Source organism: Rana temporaria, chromosome 2, assembly GCF_905171775.1.
Source record: "Rana temporaria chromosome 2, aRanTem1.1, whole genome shotgun sequence".
NCBI classification, from domain to species: domain Eukaryota; kingdom Metazoa; phylum Chordata; class Amphibia; order Anura; family Ranidae; genus Rana; species Rana temporaria.
In genome coordinates this window covers 512,128,324-512,143,895 of record NC_053490.1, presented here as the reverse complement: position 1 = coordinate 512,143,895, position 15,572 = coordinate 512,128,324, and the positions used below count along the sequence as shown (strand labels likewise).

General features: G+C 46.1%; 1 protein-coding gene across 1 annotated transcript in view; it reads left to right on the top strand.

The window, feature by feature from the left end:
• FAM3B (FAM3 metabolism regulating signaling molecule B) overlaps positions 1-15,572 on the top strand; it is a 97,145-nt gene that overhangs the window by 69,064 nt on the left and 12,509 nt on the right. The window contains exons 4-5 of the mRNA XM_040338979.1: positions 453-511; positions 7,798-7,848. Coding sequence (XP_040194913.1) covers positions 453-511; positions 7,798-7,848 — 110 coding nt within the window. The remainder of the gene's footprint in view (positions 1-452; positions 512-7,797; positions 7,849-15,572) is intronic.

Sequence of the window (15,572 nt, the reverse complement as noted above, 5' to 3'; positions counted from 1 at the left end):
ATACCACAGTATACCTTCAGAGGTCTAGTGGAGTCCATGCCTTGACCAGTTATGGTGGGTGGTCATAATGTTATGGCTGATCGGTGTATGTGGGCCATAGCATTGGTGAGAATGGGCCCTTCAGTTTTGGAGACTGGGGATGGGTAAAGGCTGATAGCCATGACTAAGTACTGATCACAGTGCGAAACACGTAGGCTATATTCCACCCTTTGCTGTTATTTGTAGTGCATTTTCCACCTATTTTTTAAATAAAGACAACCTAAGGTTTTTTTTTGGAGGTGCGGCTGTCCATCCTTTCATCTTCTACATACAGGCTGATAGCTAGGGAGGAAGCAATGGGATCGGTACCTTTTTTGTATATAAAAAATAAATAAATAAATCCTATAATTTTCCAGATCCTTAATGAAAATGTTGCTAATTGGCGATTTTGTTCTTTGATTTTTGTCGCTCAGATTACTAGGCGGGCCTAAGGAGACCGGGAGCAGAGGGTTCAACTTCGTCATCATCAACCGTAAGTTTGTCTATTTTGTAGAGAAATAATGACCCAGCAACTGTCAATTCTAAGAAGTGCATTGATGAAAGTCAGAGAACTACGACCCGAAATTAGTGATGCACCAAAATTTCGGCCACCGAAAATTATCGGCTGAAAAAAGTTTTCAGCATTGTGTCGAAAAAAATAAAAAGGTGCCGAAAACGCCTGCGATTTTTATCTTGATTTTGCAGCAACTTTATGCCACAATTTTGCTGTGATTTTTAACATGCTTATGGTGTGTGTGTGTTTTACCACTTAAGACCCGGACCGTTATGGAGGTTAAGGACCTTGCCCCCTTTTGCGATTCGGCACTGCGTCGCTTTAACTGACAATTGCGCGGTCGTGCGACGTGGCTCCCAAACAAAATTGGCGTCCTTTTTTCCCCACAAATAGAGCTTTCTTTTGGTGGTATTTGATCACCTCTGCGGTTTTTATTTTTTGCTATAATAAATATCCCCCAAAAATATATATATATAAAAAAAAAATCCTCAGTTTAGGCCGATACGTATTCTTCTACTTATGTTTGGTAAAAAAAAATCGCAATAAACGTTTGATTGGTTTGCACAAAAGTTATAGCGTTTACAAAATAGGGGATAGTTTTATGGTGTTTTTATTAATAATTTTTTTTTTTTACTAGTAATGGTAGCAATCAGCGTTTTTTTTTTTTTCGTGACTGCGACATTATGGCGGACACATCGGACAATTTTGGGACCATTGTAATTTTCACAGCGAAAAGTGCTATAAAAATGTACAGATTACTGTGAAAATGACAATGGCAGTGAAGGGGTTAAGCACTAGGGGGCACTAAGGGGTTAAGTGTGCCCTAAAGGCTGTAGGTGTGACGTCACTGATTGTTGTTCCCTATAACAGGGAACAGACGATCAGTGACACTGCCACAGAGAAGAATGGGGAAGGTGTGTTTTACACTCACCTTTCCCCGTTCCTCAGCTCCTGTGACCTGATTGTGGGACACCGGCGGCGATCGGGTCCCGCGGGCATGGTCACGGAGCTTCGGACCGGAGCGCGCGCGACCCACGGCTGGACACTTAAAGGGCAACGTACCTGTACGTGCTTGTGCCCAGCCGTGCCATTCTGCCGACGTATATATGGGCGTTAGGCGGTCCTTAAGTGGTTAAGCTCCAGACCATTTTGCTGCTAAATGACCAGAGCACTTTTTGTGATTCGGCACTGCGTCGCTTTAACTGACAATTGCGCGAGTCGCGCAACGTGGCTCCCAAACAAAATTTAAGTCCTTTTTTTTCCAAAAATAGAACTTTCTTTTTGGTGGTATTTGATCACCTCTGAGTTTTTTTATTTTTTGCGCTGTAAACAAAAATAGAGTGGGAATTTTTTGAAAAACTCAATGGGCCAGATTCATGTAGATCAGCGGATCTTTAGATCCGCCAGATCTACCTGTTTTACGATCCGCCGGTGCAATTTAGAGAGGCTAGTGCATGATTCATAAAGCACTTACCTCGCAAATTGCACCGTCGGATCCTAACTCCCCCCGGCGGAATGCAAATTCCGCGGCTAGGGGGGGTGTACAATTTAAATCAGGCGTGTTCCCGCGCCGATTTAACTGCGCATGCGCCGCCGGCGAAAAAGCACAGTGCGCATGCTCCAAATGACATCGCTAGGACGTCATTGTTTTCGGCGGCTAGGTTACTTACGGCCATCCGTATTCCCGACGTACTTACGCAAACGACGTAACAAATTTAAAACTCGGCGCGGGAAGGTCGGCCATACTTAACATTAGCTACCCCTCATATTAGCAGGGGTAGCTATCCGCCGGAAAAAGCCGAACGCAAACGACGTTGAAAAAGAGCGACGGGCGGGCGTGAATCGGCGGTTCTCCTCATTTGCATATGCAACGTTTAAAAAAAAGCGACGACACCTAGCGGCCGGCGGGAGATTACAGCCTAAGATTCGACTGGTGTAAGTCACTTACACCAGTCGGATCTAAAGGGGGATCTATGCGGAACTGATTCTTATGAATCAGTCGCATAGCTCCGACCGTGGGATCTCACAGATCCGACTGTCGGCTCTCACAGATACAACGGCGTATCAGGAGATCCGCCGTCGTATCTCTTGATGAATCTGCCCCACAATGTTTTACTTTATGCTATAATAAATATCCATATTAAGGCTCCATTCACATCTAGGCGGGCGAAATCGCGGCGGTTTGTCCCGCGAATTGCGGCGCCTGGATGTCCGCCTAGATGTGCCCCTAGGATGTGCCCCTCTATGGAGATGGTTCCCGAACACCGAAAGCCGCCTGAAAAAAGGTCCGGGACCTTTTTTCAGGCGGCAGGCAACAGGCGTACGGCGTTCGGCGTGGAGATGTGAACCATCTCCATAGAGGACAATGTGTTTCCAGCCCTCTGGCGGCAGCGGCGTCACACTACAGGCGACAAAACGCCTAGGTGTGAATGGGGACTAAGTGAATAATCACAATACGTGATATGAGAATGTACTCCTAGAGGCGGGTACCCCTGTAGTCATAAACACACACTGATAAGTAAAACCTATGACTCAAATGCATTCAAGTGAGTGACATCAATCAAATATATATATATGTGAGAAGTCCAGATTAGGACAGCAATAAAGAGTCCAATAATCACAGGTAAATTGAAGCAAATAATAAAACAGTTCAAATATTGAAACAGAATAAGGGGGGAAGGAGAGTCAATCAAAACTCAGGTGAACTGCATCCAGATTCCATACAGTATGGGATAGATGTGTGAAGGTAAAGATGAAGTCACTAAACGCCACCACCAACGTAGTATCCTCTTCCGTGCAAGACAAGATATTAAGGGGGGACTCTTACCAGATAGGTTGGACCTCAGATGTAAGGTCAAATGCGCTTTTGCAGATACAAATCTCTGCAGAGGTTATGAATAGACCCGGACCTCCAGATGACTGCTCTCTCAGGATCTCCTCCACTGTGACCGAACCAGGGGTGATATCATCTGCTCCAGCAAGTATCAGTCAGTCCGTGTGTCATAAAAAAGGGGGGGTTACCAAAAAAGAGGCAACATGTGTATTATCGGTTTAAAACCATGGGGGAGTTTATTCTAAAGCTCCAATGCGATCAATACACACAACAAGATAAAAGTTTAAAATACAGCCGGCATAGTTAAAAGTACGAGCGCCCGTGCTTCCAGGGTCATGTGGGAGCGTGGTGACGTCACTGCGTAGCACCGTCCTGACCGGTTTCGACAAAGTTGACGTTTTGAAAGGGCACGGGCGACGCATTGCAATCACCAAATTATATACTAGAGGAGGCTCGGCCAAGCCTCGCTCCCGTTCGTCATACCAGAAGCAGAAGCCAAGCCTCATTCGGAATGTCATTGTAAGCGGCCTCAGAGGGGGAAGCCAATCGTAGCGCCCCCCGTCAGACCTACCCACACCTCTAACGTCATCCCTACTAGGTCGTTGGATGATTGGCTGCATCCACGCCTCGTTCGGGGGAACCAATAAGAACGGTCTAATGCGAGAGCCTGTCACATTACCTCCCCACTACACCGTCCCATTCTGAATCAAAACATCCGCACTGCAGCCGATTGGGAGATTGCAGAACAGCCATGGCAAGCAGGGGAATGAAGAAAACGTAATACATAATATCACCACCGGATAATAGAAGCAATGTAATAGAAGTAATGGAATAATATAATACACCATAATATGAAACTGATTTCAGGTCTTCTATGCTATCCATATCGGTGAGATGTAAATGGACCAAAAATAGCAATTAAATAAAATAGAAAATATAAATATATATATACAATTAGGCAAAAATGTGTTTCTCAGACTGTAGTCTCGATCAACTTGGCCTAAATCACCATTCACTGACCTATAACCACAGATACGTCCTCAGATGAGTGGTTAACACAAAAAGTGGAAGGCCACGATGGTAAACAAAGAAAAATATTTCTCTAATTTTTTTTTTTTTATCGCATCACATTCGTAGAGGAATCGCAACGCATGTACATGAACGACCGTCATTGAAAAGAATGACTTTAGGGATGACATGCAAATTTAAAGTGTTTGTGACGCGTTGCGTTCGTTATGAACTCGCACAAGTGTGAACCGGGCCTTAATATCAAAACCAGGGAGAATTAAATATATAAACCAAAAGTACACATAGAGCAAAATTCACAGTAGCGCAACAATAACACCTAATTATTCAGCGTTCAATACACAAATATGATGATTCGATTGTGGACGGCATTAAAGGATAATGGCAACTAAACGCAGTTTGCGCACCTACAGCAATTGCCACTCAATTTGGAATCGCAGGCAGAATGGTGGTGCAGGGGGTGTGGCTATCGGCCTTGTCACTGCTGATTCATAAGCATGTGTCTTGTCGATTATCACCTGGCCACGCCTACTCCCGATCACTGCTTTTTTTGGATTGGCTGCACTGCCTCTGTTGCTGAAACCGTCCCAATGTGAGCTGCAGTGCCTGGGAGGGCGCGTGTATGAGACACAAATGAAGGAGGATTTGGCTCAGTCAAGGAAGGTAAAGGAAGTTTAAAGGGTCACTAAAGGAATTTTTTTTTAACTAAATAGCTTCCTTTACCTTACTGCAGTCCTGGTTTCATGTCCTCATTGTTCGTTTTTGCTTTGATGTTGCTGTAATTCCTCTCTGTTCTGGACACTTCCTGGTTGTCTGTTTCCTGATCACCACAGTACTGGGAGATTTCTCACTGTGGTGACTAATCAAGGAGGTGTGATTACTGTGTGTAAAACGAAACTGGATTGGTGCTGAGGAGTTTTAGACAAAGTATCACTGCCCTCTATTGGCTCACTGCCCTCTAGTGGCTCTCTGTACATCAGAGAACCAGAAAAAAACAGCAAAAACGAAACTAAACTGCAGGCACATTATATGATTGATTTCTATCTATTTTTAATCATTTTTAAAAGGAATCAGTTAACTATTATGTCTCTTTACCCTGTAAACAGTCATTTCAGCTAAAACAAAATGTTTTCCTTTAGTGACCATTTAAGCTTACTTTTTGAGGCTTGCTCATGGCATAGTAACTGGATTTGGTACTTGTATAGAATTAAAGTATAGCCTCTAAAGTAAAATACATAGACACTGTAATGAGTAGTACCATCATCCAGAGATTTGAGTATAGAAACATTGGGTTTAAGGTCCCCACACCAAAGAGCCAAATAAAAGGGGGGGGGGGGATTGGACTATTACGGTACTGGTGAAAAAATAACATCAAGCGTAGAAATACAAAAATTAAACAAAAGGAAGTTATAGTATCAATAGGATACAATGGAAGTGTACAGAGTTAAAAATAGTGACAACCAAATACAACACCAGTATAGAACGTCATACTGGAGCCTTTAGATGTACCTTTAAAGTGGTACTAAACGCACAGTAGTAAAATCAGTCTGTATATACAATAAAGCATGCTTGTTATACTCACTGTGGAACCTAAGGGGTTAATCCTGCGCATTGTGTAAAAAGCCTGTTTGATCCTGTCTTCTCTGCTCCTCCTCTTCTTCCACTATCCCCACTCCATCTCCTGATAGTACAGAGGCTAGGGGGACAAGCTGCACATGCTCAGTTTGGTGTGTATTGCCAAGGATTTTTTTTTATTTTTCTTGGGAGGGTACATGTGATCAGCACTGTCCAGACAGAGGGTCAAGGGTCCTGCAGTCTCATAGTACAGTCAGAGCAGAATGAAAACTCCTCCTACAGCATACCTCCCAACGTTTCAAAATGCAACTGTGGGACATTCATTCATTTCCATGACATGAAAAATGTTGGGGGGGGGGGGTTTACCACGGGATGGTAATTTTTTTTTTTTGTGACATCAAAGTTGTTGAACGGGGGGGGGGGTGAGCTACCGCGGGACGGACGGGGGGTGTCGCGGGTTATTGCAGCCGATCCACCGACATTACAGTTGTTAGGGGGGGGGTTCCGCCGACTGTCCGACATTAGAGTAGATAAGCAGGGAAGGGGGGGGGAGGGAACTGCCGCTGACCGCCCGACATTACAGTCGCAGCATTGGTGTGCGCAGCCTATTGCATTGCACTTAAGCTCCAACACATATGCATTTGACATATATACCGGCCTCTTCCCCGCTCTCCATCCTGAAACAATGGGAGGAAGGGGGAGCAAGGGAGCACATGGGGGACCCAGGGAAAAAAAAGGAAGAGAAACAGGGAAAGGAGGGGTGGCATATATTTAAAATACACATCGGTTCCACTACATTTCACCCCTACCCAGGGCCGCCATCAGGAATTTTGGTGGAGCAGAGAACCGGGGGGGGGGGGGGGTTGTGGTGCCTCCGCAAATTGAGCAAATTGAGAACTGGGGGGGGGTAAAAGGAATTGAGAAGCTGGGGGGGGTGTAGCGATTTGACAAGCGGGGGGCACCGAATTGAGAAGCAAATTAAGGTCAGGAGGCTGACGTACAAAAAAATAAATAGGGGGTTGCCATCCGGCCCCCTGGGGCCTCTTACAGGTCGAGGGGGATTGGGGTGCTGACGAGCGAAAAAAATAAATAAAATAGGGGGTTGTGATCTTTGCCCCTGGGGACCCCTGGGCCCCTTTACAGGTGTACTGCTGTACCCCCCTGATGGCGGCCCTGCCCCCACCACCTCTCCTGTCCAGGGTCTAAGGGTTGGGAAGGAAGTATTGCAGTTTACCTGTCACCTGCCCACCACTGACCAGTTGCCAACCCCTGTATTAGGGTGTGCCCAGGCACACCTGGCACACCCCTTGTGCACGCCTATGAGTCGCAGGGTGATATCTTCTTACCTCCTGTGCTGCCTCCACTGGCTCCTCTTCCTGTGCGGGAACATTTCCTCCATCGCGGGACTGCGGGAAAAAAATTCTATGCCGGAAAGTCCCGCAGAATCCGTGCGGGTTGTCCGTGCGGGTATGTCCTACCGGCTTTAACCAGACACTGATAGAAGTCACAAGACTAATATATACTGCTGATGAGAAAAGGTATTTAGCAGTTTATATTTACTAAAACTATTGCATTCCCATGCTCTGTGTACTGTGGGAGACCAGATATAGTGACTGCAGGTTCCTGGGTTTAGTAACACTTTAAGTGTCCTAGTATCCGATATGCACATGCTTGGTTCGGGTCACAGTGGGGATCAGGATGGCGGCCCACACACCGTCACAAACAAGAAAACAATGGCTGCACTTATGTTTCTGTTTTCGTAAAATATGGAACCCCCTTCCTTTGTATATGTATGTTTACCATTGACTACCTTCTCCATCTTTCTTTTCAGCTAACACCCTGAAAGTCATCGACACCAAGACATTTGACATGTACGAAGGAGGTGAGTTCTGGGTTTGTTGGATCACTTTGTGGTGTATAAATGGGGGAGGAAGGTGAAAATGTAGGTGATCCCTTTCCCAAATGTAATAGTTTTGGTTGTCTGAACTATAGTAAAGATTATTTTTGTTTTAATCAGAAATGGTGTTATTTATAAATAGGACTGTATATTTCACACCCCCGCCGGATGACAACCATAGAGATTTCCGGTGACCAAATGGTCACCAGTCATCTCTATGACTGTCGGAAGCCCGGGCGCGACGTTATGACGTCATGTCCGGGCCGCAGATGTAAACAAACCGGTGCGGCTTCAGAAAAGGTATTTATAGTGATTTCTTCTTTACGGAGCTAGATAGATAGGCTTAGAATGTGTCTGTGCAAGTAGGTGTAGCGCTCACCCCCGAAGGAGCCGCTGGTTATAGATTGGGTGACGTGTTACCTCTGTGACTCCGCCGTCTAGGGTAGATGATGAGAGCCAAGCAATGGAATGTCCACACAGCAGGTGTCTTTTATTTTACCCAACAGTCCTGCTTCCAACGATACTTTACTTTCGTCGCCACTCCACCCGGAGTGGGTATAGTGTTACTGGACAGGCCTCTCACACCGACCTGGCAGCCAGAGTATCACTCGGAATTTGGAGGGAAAAGATCTCTGACTAGAACTTAGATCATGGAGACAATTCTCCTTGGTAGAATTTGTGCCTGAATCTCCTTCAGGTAGTATCTTCAATCAGGTGACCGACTGACAGGTTGCTGACATCCAACCTCTCAGTGTCCGGTTGCCTTGATCCCCGATGGATTGTCTAGGCCCTGTTGGATCGCCAGCCTCTCTTGGCTCTACTCAGGCGGACTCCCCACCGAACAGCTATCTTGCTTGGGATCTTCTCAGAATTGGGGACCCAGTCGAACACTGGGGCCCCACCACAGCTTTAAATGTTCCGGGCCAACATGGTCCCGGAACCAGGAACACGGCGTGGCACGCGCCCCCCAGCCTGGTAGGCCATCTCGCCGGGGGGCCATGATGTGTGGTCACCCTAAAGGTGGGTGCCACCTCAGGAAAAGAGCCCCGCCTTAATGGCGTCTGCTCCAGAAGTACCCTCTCCCAGCATGCCCCGCGAGAGAAACTCTCTCCTGATTGGCTGCTGGCAAGAGGCACCCCAGCCTGGACTCCACTGGAGCCACCTGTCTCCCCGGGGTGGTATAGCACCCCGGGAACAACAGAATGGACCCACAGTACAGCCCAGCTGAAACAGAGACCCTTTGTAGAATTGCAATCAGAATCAGAGTCAATTACACTCTGATTATCCCTTAACTTTTAATAGCACCGGTACTTGGAAGTACACAGGCGCTACACAGGTTTAGAGTTGGTTAGGGTTTGGGTGAACTTCTACTTTAAAGACAGAGGGGCAGATTCACGTAAATCGCTGCAAATTTGTGCGGGCGTAACGTATCTGATTTACGTTACGCCGCCGCAAGTTTTTTAGGCAAGTGCTTTATTCACAAAGCACTTGCCTGTAAAGTTGCGGCGGCGTAGCGTAAATCACCCGGCGGAATTCAAATTCGGCGGGTAGGGGGCGTGTATCATTTAAATGAAGCGCGTCCCCGCGCCGAACGAACTGCACATGCGCCGTCCGTCAAATATCCCAGTGTGCATTGCTCCAAATGACGTCGCAAGGACGTCATTGGTTTCGACGTGAACGTAAATGACGTCCAGCCCCATTCACGGACGACTTAAATTTTTACATTTTCGACGCGGGAACGACGGCCATACTTAACATTGGCTGCGCCTCATAGACCCAGGGGCAACTTTACGCCGGGAAAAGCCTAACGTAAACATCGTAACTTTACTGCGTTGGCCGCGCGTACGTTCGGGAATTTGCGTATATAGCTAATTTGCATACTCAACGCGGAAATCGACGGAAGCGCCACCTAGCTGGCAAAAAAAAAAATTGCAGTTTAGATCCGACGGCGTAAGAGACTTACGCCTGTCGGATCTAATGAATATCTATGCGTAACTGATTCTAAGAATCAGTCACATAGATACGACGGCGCTACGCAGAGATACGACGGCGTATCTGGAGATGCGCCGTCGTATCTCTTTTGAGAATCTGGGCCAGAGTTTCCAGCTTGCTCTTTAGTGTTGGATCTATAATGATGAAGCAAGGACGTCATTCCCTTACTTTCATTTGAGTATGTCTGGTATTGGTTGGTGTGTGTTTTTTTTTTTTGGAAAGCACTCCTTCCTATTCGGCATTGGCCCAACAGATTTTCCGTCATTGGCTGAGAAAGTAAACAGCTCTGTCAAATTTTAACTTTTATTTTTGGACAGCAGCGATCAAAGTTTATTGCTGACTGTTCAGCATCTTACAAATTTGCACCTGTTATAAATCACTTTTTTTTATCAAATATAAATTACTTTTTACAGTAATAAAGGAAACATTCAAAGTACAAACAAATTCGGAAAGATGTGATCAGATACACTACATAAATAAAATGAATAAAAGGAGTGTAATTGCGCTAAAATCAACCCATATATTCATCAAAACGCCAGTTGTGTGAATGTGTAAAGTGTTGCTAATAATACCGTAAATCGTGTATATTCAACAAACAACCATAAAAGTATATCAAAGGCAACTAAAAAAAAAGTGTGTCCAATAAAAAGACACTAAAAATTAACTCCCAATGGTAATATAAATATAAATAGGTTACATGTGCAAAATTCAGAATAAAGTGCTACAATAAATACACCCTGGGCCAGATTCACAAAGAGATACGACGGCGGATCTCCTGATACGCCGTCGTATCTCTGAGATCCGACGGTCGGATCTATGCGACTGATTCATTAGAATCAGTTTCGCATAGATCTCCCTTAGATCATACTGGTGTAAGTGACTTACACCGTCGGATCTTAGGCTGCAATCTCCCGCCGGCCGCTAGGTGTCGCCTCGGTCTTTTACGCGTCGGATATGCAAATGAGGAGAACCGCCGATTCAGAAACGAACGCCAGCCTGTCGCTTTTTTTTTTTACGTCGTTTGCGTTCGGCTTTTTCCGGCGGATAGTTACCCCTGCTATATGAGGGGTAGCTAATGTTAAGTATGGCCGTCGTTCCCGCGCCGAGTTTCAAATTTTTACGTTGTTTGCGTAAGTCGGTCTGGAATACGGATGGCCGCAATTGACGTTGCCGCCGAAAACAATGACGTCCTAGCGACGTCATTTGGAGCATGCGCACTGGGAAATTTCGCCGGCGGCGCATGCGCAGTTAAATCGGCCTGGGAACGCGCCTGATTTAAATTGTACACTCCCCCTAGCCGCGGAATTTGAATTCCGCCGGGGGAGTTACGATAATTTTTGAGGTAAGTGCTTTGTGAATACTGCACTAGCCTCGCTAAATTGCACCGGCGGATCATAAATCACATAGATTACGCGGATCTAAAGATCCGCTAATCTATGTGAATCTAGCCCCCTGTGTATATCCATATATACATATCAAAAGGAGATCAATCCATATGAGATAGCAACGTGTTTGGTCACAGGTACTGTAAGGTGCTTTCTGACATACAGCAGTCCTCTGCAATTGTCAAGCAAATCCGAGCGTTCAGTACGTCCCTCTTCTCCAGGTATACTTACACACACACCAAGGATATCAAACAAATAAGAAACCATAGCGTAGTATGCTAAACACTGGCTAGAAAAACGTTGTATGTAAACAACTCCCATTTAATCAAATGTGTCTCCGCGTGTAATACGATCAGATACAATGTTGGACTCCTCAAACTCGTCAGATCTCGTCACTCGTCTCCTCCCCTACGCGTTACATCACTTGTCGCGTGACTTTTTCAAGGTATGAAACACAGGATACACACGATATCAGATACACTACGTTGTCAAAAGTATTAGGACCCCTGCTTTTGCATAGTTTATTGGCTTCCCAGTCTTAGTCTGTAGGGTTCAATATTGAGTTGGCCCACCCTGTGCAGCTATAACAGCTTCAGCTCTTCTGGGAAGGCTGTCCACAAGGTTTAGGAGTGTGTCTATGGGAATGTTTGACCATTCTTCCAGAAGCGCATTTGTGAGGTCAGGACTCTGTGCAGGCCAGTCAAGTTCCTCCACCCCAAACTCACTCATCTGTGTCTACCAAGACATGGTGAACAATTTCCTGCTCCCGACTTTGAGGTAACTGTTTGGGGATGGCCCCTTCCTGTTTCAACATGACTGCGCACCAGTGCACAAAGCAAGGTCTATAAAGACATGGATGAGCGAGTTTGGGGTGGAGGAACTTGACTGGCCTGCACAGAGTCCCGACTTCAACACGATAGAACACCTTTGAGATGAATTTGAGCAAAGACTACAAGTCAGATCTTCTTGTCCAACATCAGTGTCTGACCTCACAAATGCACTTCTGGAAGAATGGTCAAACATTCCCATAGACACACTCCTAAACCTTGTGGACGGCCTTCCCAGAAGAGTTGAAGCTGTTATAGGTGAAAATGGTGGGCCAACTAAATATTGAACCCCATTGACAAAGATATTTTTGACAATAAAGTGTAAAAGGGACCTGAATATGTAATGGTTTTGTCCATATTTTTTTTTGTTGGAGCCCCCTCCTCAGGTGGGAAAAAAAAATGTACCCTTGCAGTGGGGCCCCCTAGTAGTGCAAGGGTTAAATGCTTGGTAAGTCTAGGGCAGGGGGTATCCAAACTCTCTAAGCAGGGGGGGGGGGAGGGCTGGACTGAGGCCAGTAGAAGTAGAAAATGCCCCGGCATCATTGGTTTAATAGAAGCAATGGGGCCCCATTGATGGGGTCAGTAGGGGAAATGATTACACCTCATTCCTCTACCCCTAGACCATTGTTCTCCAAACTGCGGCCCTTTGCTTGCCTTTATCTGGCCTTTGGGGCACTATTCCACCAACTGAAACCAATGACAGGGCATCATGAGGAATCGTACTCCATTGTTGGTGTCAGTAGAAGGATTAGGCTCCATTGTTGGTGTCAGTAGAAGGATTGGGCTCCATTGTTGGTGTCAGTAGAAGGATTAGGCTCCATTGTTGGTGTCAGTAGAAGGATTGGGCTCCATTGTTGGTGTCAGTAGAAGGATTGGGCTCCATTGTTGGTGTCAGTAGAAGGATTGGGCTCCATTGTTGGTGTCAGTAGAAGGATTGGGCTCCATTGTTGGTGTCAGTAGAAGGATTGGGCTCCATTGTTGGTGTCAGTAGAAGGATTGGGCTCCATTGTTGGTGTCAGTAGAAGGATTGGGCTCCATTGTTGGTGTCAGTAGAAGGATTAGGCCCCATTGTTGGTGTCAGTAGAAGGATTAGGCTCCATTGTTGGTGCCAGTAGAATGATTAGGCTCCATTGTTGGTGTCTGTAGAAGGGTTAGGCTCCATTGTTGGTGTCTGTAGAAGGGTTAGGCTCCATTGTTGGTGTCTGTAGAATGGTTAGGCTCCATTTTTGGTGTCTGTAGAAGGGTTAGGCTCCATTGTTGGTGTCAGTAGAAGGATTGGGCTCCATTGTTGGTGTCAGTAGAAGGATTAGGCTCCATTGTTGGTGTCAGTAGAAGGATTGGGCTCCATTGTTGGTGTCAGTAGAAGGATTGGGCTCCATTGTTGGTGTCAGTAGAAGGATTGGGCTCCATTGTTGGTGTCAGTAGAAGGATTGGGCTCCATTGTTGGTGTCAGTAGAAGGATTGGGCTCCATTGTTGGTGTCAGTAGAAGGATTGGGCTCCATTGTTGGTGTCAGTAGAAGGATTAGGCCCCATTGTTGGTGTCAGTAGAAGGATTAGGCTCCATTGTTGGTGCCAGTAGAAGGGTTAGGCTCCATTGTTGGTGTCTGTAGAAGGGTTAGGCTCCATTGTTGGTGTCTGTAGAAGGGTTAGGCTCCATTGTTGGTGTCTGTAGAATGGTTAGGCTCCATTTTTGGTGTCTGTAGAAGGGTTAGGCTCCATTGTTGGTGCCAGTAGAAGGGTTAGGCTCCATTGTTGGTGCCAGTAGAAGGGTTAGGCTCCATTGTTGGTGCCAGTAGAAGGATTAGGCTCCATTGTTGGTGCCAGTAGAAGGGTTAGGCTCCATTGTTGGCGTCAGTAGAAGGGTTAGGCTCCATTGTTGGTGTCAGTAGAATGGTTAGGCTCCATTGTTGGTGTCAGTAGAAGGGTTAGGCTCCATTGTTGGTGTCAGTAGAAGGGTTAGGCTCCATTGTTGGTGCCAGTAGAAGGATTAGGCTCCATTGTTGGTGTCAATGGAAGGAATTTGTCTCCATTATTAGTGTCAGTAAGGGGTTTAATGCCCCGTTATTTGTGTCGGTGGAATGAACAGTGCCCCGTTGTTTGTGTCCATGGTAGGAATAGTGCCCCCTTGTGTCAGTGGGAGATATTGATCTTCATATAAGTGTGAGGAATAGTGCCAGATAAAGGCAGTAGAGAACACTGTTCCAAAGTATCTGTGAGGCCTCGTACACACGACAGAGTTTCTCGGCAGAATTCTGCGAGAAACTCGGTCAGAGCCGGATTCTGCCGAGAAACTCTGTCGTCTGTACACTTTCGGCCCGTTGGAGCCGCCGAGGAACTCGTCGAGAAAATAGAGAACATGTTCTCTATTTTCTCGTTGTTCTATGGGAGCTCTCGGCCCGCCGAGCTCCTCGGCGGCTTCAGGGCTGAACTCGACGAGGAACTCGATGTGTTTGGCACGTCGAGTTCCTCGGCCGTGTGTATGAGGCCTGACTCTTGTATTTGGCATTTGGAGCTTAGCCATACTCTGTAGGTTCTGGTTAGGTCTTTGCAACCGCTCAATCACATTGCAGAACCAACGGGAGGTGGCAAGGCCAAGTATGAACTTCCTGATCAAAGTCAAAACTTTCATATCGGATCACCCGAGGTTTCTTGTCCTTCCCTTGGCAAGATAATGGAGGACATGCACAGAGACCTCTGGGTGCGTCCGCTCTCATTCTGATGTTGTGGGCTAATAAATGAGGGCATCTATGCTTTGAGTTGAAAACGTGTAAAAAACACGCGGGTCAAGAATTCTGACTTTATTGGCTGCATGTTTGTATCGGGTCAGGACACAAGGATGAGGATTTTGGAAAGCAAGTCAGCGGTTGCAACTCCTTTTTATCTACCATGGTTGAATGTCCTTGGTGCTGCGTATAGCAATTACAGCTCAATTAATTACAGTTACAAGATAATGCAGATATACAATGTGGGCTGTGCTCTAAAGAACTGAAACAAGAAGTAAAGGAAGCTTGTATATTATGTCCTATCAATATGATTGCACAGTGACATCTAGTGGACAAAGCTTGGTATTGATGGACATTTTGCAGGAGTATTTTAGGTACTTTGGGCCAGATTCACAGTGGAGATACGACGGCGTATCTGCTGATACGCCGTCGTATCTCTGTTTCTATCTATGCGACTGATTCATAGAATCAGTTACGCATAAATAGCCATAAGATCCGACAGGTGCAATTGTTTTACACTGTTGGATCTTAAGATGCAATACCGCGGCCGCCGCTGGGGGGAGTTTGCGTCCGTAAACCAGCGTCGGGTATGCAAATTAGGAGTCACGGCGATTCCCGACGGTTTTTCGTGTTCACTACGTCGCCGCTAGTCTAGTTTCCTGTCGCAAAGTTAGTAGTTTTTTTTGGTGCCTTAACTTTACACAGCAATCGTATTGCTGTATAAAGTATGGCCGTCGTTCCCGCGTCTAAATTTAAAAAATAACGTTGTTTGCGTAAGCCG